This window comes from Chrysochloris asiatica, unplaced genomic scaffold, assembly GCF_000296735.1.
Source record: "Chrysochloris asiatica unplaced genomic scaffold, ChrAsi1.0 scaffold00067, whole genome shotgun sequence".
Classification (NCBI taxonomy): Eukaryota; Metazoa; Chordata; class Mammalia; order Afrosoricida; family Chrysochloridae; genus Chrysochloris; species Chrysochloris asiatica.
The window spans coordinates 6961026-6962604 of NW_006408585.1; the positions used below are offsets into that span (position 1 = coordinate 6961026).

Consider the following 1579-nt stretch of genomic DNA (forward strand, 5'->3'; position numbering starts at 1 on the left):
ATATATATATATGTCATTGTTGTTGCTATGCACTATTGAGTTGGTTCTGATGCATAGTAACCCTGTATAAGGTTTCTGAGGAGTGGCTGGTGAGTTTGAATTGCCGACCTCATGGTCTAGCGCTTATCCTACAGTGCCACATGAGGACTCCTAGATATATAACTTGAAAACTACAAGCTTATACATAGAAGGATATATGTAAAAAATGTTCATAGAATCATTGTTTCTTGTAATAGCCTCACGCCAACAACATTCCCAATACACACTTGTGATAGATTTATTGTGTTTATTCAACAAAATGCTTTGTATTAGTAATAACAAACAAAGTCTATGTGCAACAATATGGATGAATATCATAAATATATGCTAGACAAGTGAAGCAAAAAATAAGGGTAAATAAGTATAATTCCATTATATAATGTTTAAAAACAGGAAAAATAAACTATATTATTTAGGAATAATTATATTGGTGACAAAAACTTTAAGAAAATCTATAAGGATACAGTTACTACAAGTCAGGATAGTTGTTACCTCTAAATAGGAGGATGTGGAGAATATGGGGGCTTTTGATGGGGATAGTAGGGTGCTGTAGAGTCAGTTCTGAGGCTCTAAGTCTTTATGGGAGCAGAAAGCCTCATCTTTCTCCCATGGAATGACTGGTAGTTTCCATCTGCTGACCTTGAGGTTAGCAGCCTAACTTATAACCACTATGCTACCAGAACTCCTTCTATGGGGGCTTCCACAGGGACTTATAATATTCTGTGTGGTAGTTACATAGATGATTTATTTATTTATAATTTTTTGTCAAACTGTTCATATGTTTTGTATTGTTTGTATTGGGCTGAAGCATTTGAAATTGGTATTTTTGTAGGTTAAAAAACATTGGCAATTCTATATTGTTGTATAATGTGTTTTATTTTATAATAAAATGTCAGAAAGGGAAAAAAAAAGTTTTTCTCTTATAACAACCAGATGCTGAGTGTGGAGATAAATGGACAGTAAGACAATTAAGAGAGACAAAATGTTCTTCAAACGTAAGTCAAATGTATTATTTCTAATTTCTAAGCAAAATAGTCCAATTTAAGACTTTCTGTTTCCTTTAAAATTTCCAAATTTAATACAATAAAGATCACATGTTTATTATGTTGTTCTATAAATCTTTATGGGAGCAGAAAGCCTCATCTTTCTCCTGTGGAACGACTGGTAGTTTCGAACTGCTGACTTTTAGGTTATCAATCCAACTCATAACCACTATGCTACCAAGGGAGGGTAAATAAAAAAGAGTATTGCTACTGGGGTTCCAGTTCATACATGTTGTTGTTGTTAGGTACCATCGAGTCGGTACCGATTCATAGTGACCTTATGCACAGCAGAACGAAACACTGTCCGATCTTGGGCCAACCTCACTCCTGTTGCCACACTTGAGTCCATCGATGCTGCCACTTGGCCAATCCATCTCGTTGGGGGTCGTACTCTTTTTCTCTGACCCTCCACCTTACTAAACATGATATCCTTCTCTAGCGACTGGCTCCTCCTGACAATATGTCTGAAGTATGAGAGATGAAGTTTGGCCATCTTA

At 35.7% G+C, this 1579-nt stretch overlaps 1 protein-coding gene across 1 annotated transcript in view; it reads left to right on the forward strand.

Moving 5' to 3' along the window:
• LOC102817652 (chromosome unknown open reading frame, human C14orf39) overlaps positions 1-1579 on the forward strand; it is a 91763-nt gene that overhangs the window by 62653 nt on the left and 27531 nt on the right. Inside the window, exon 13 of the mRNA XM_006864636.1 lies at positions 973-1034. Coding sequence (XP_006864698.1) covers positions 973-1034 — 62 coding nt within the window. The remainder of the gene's footprint in view (positions 1-972; positions 1035-1579) is intronic.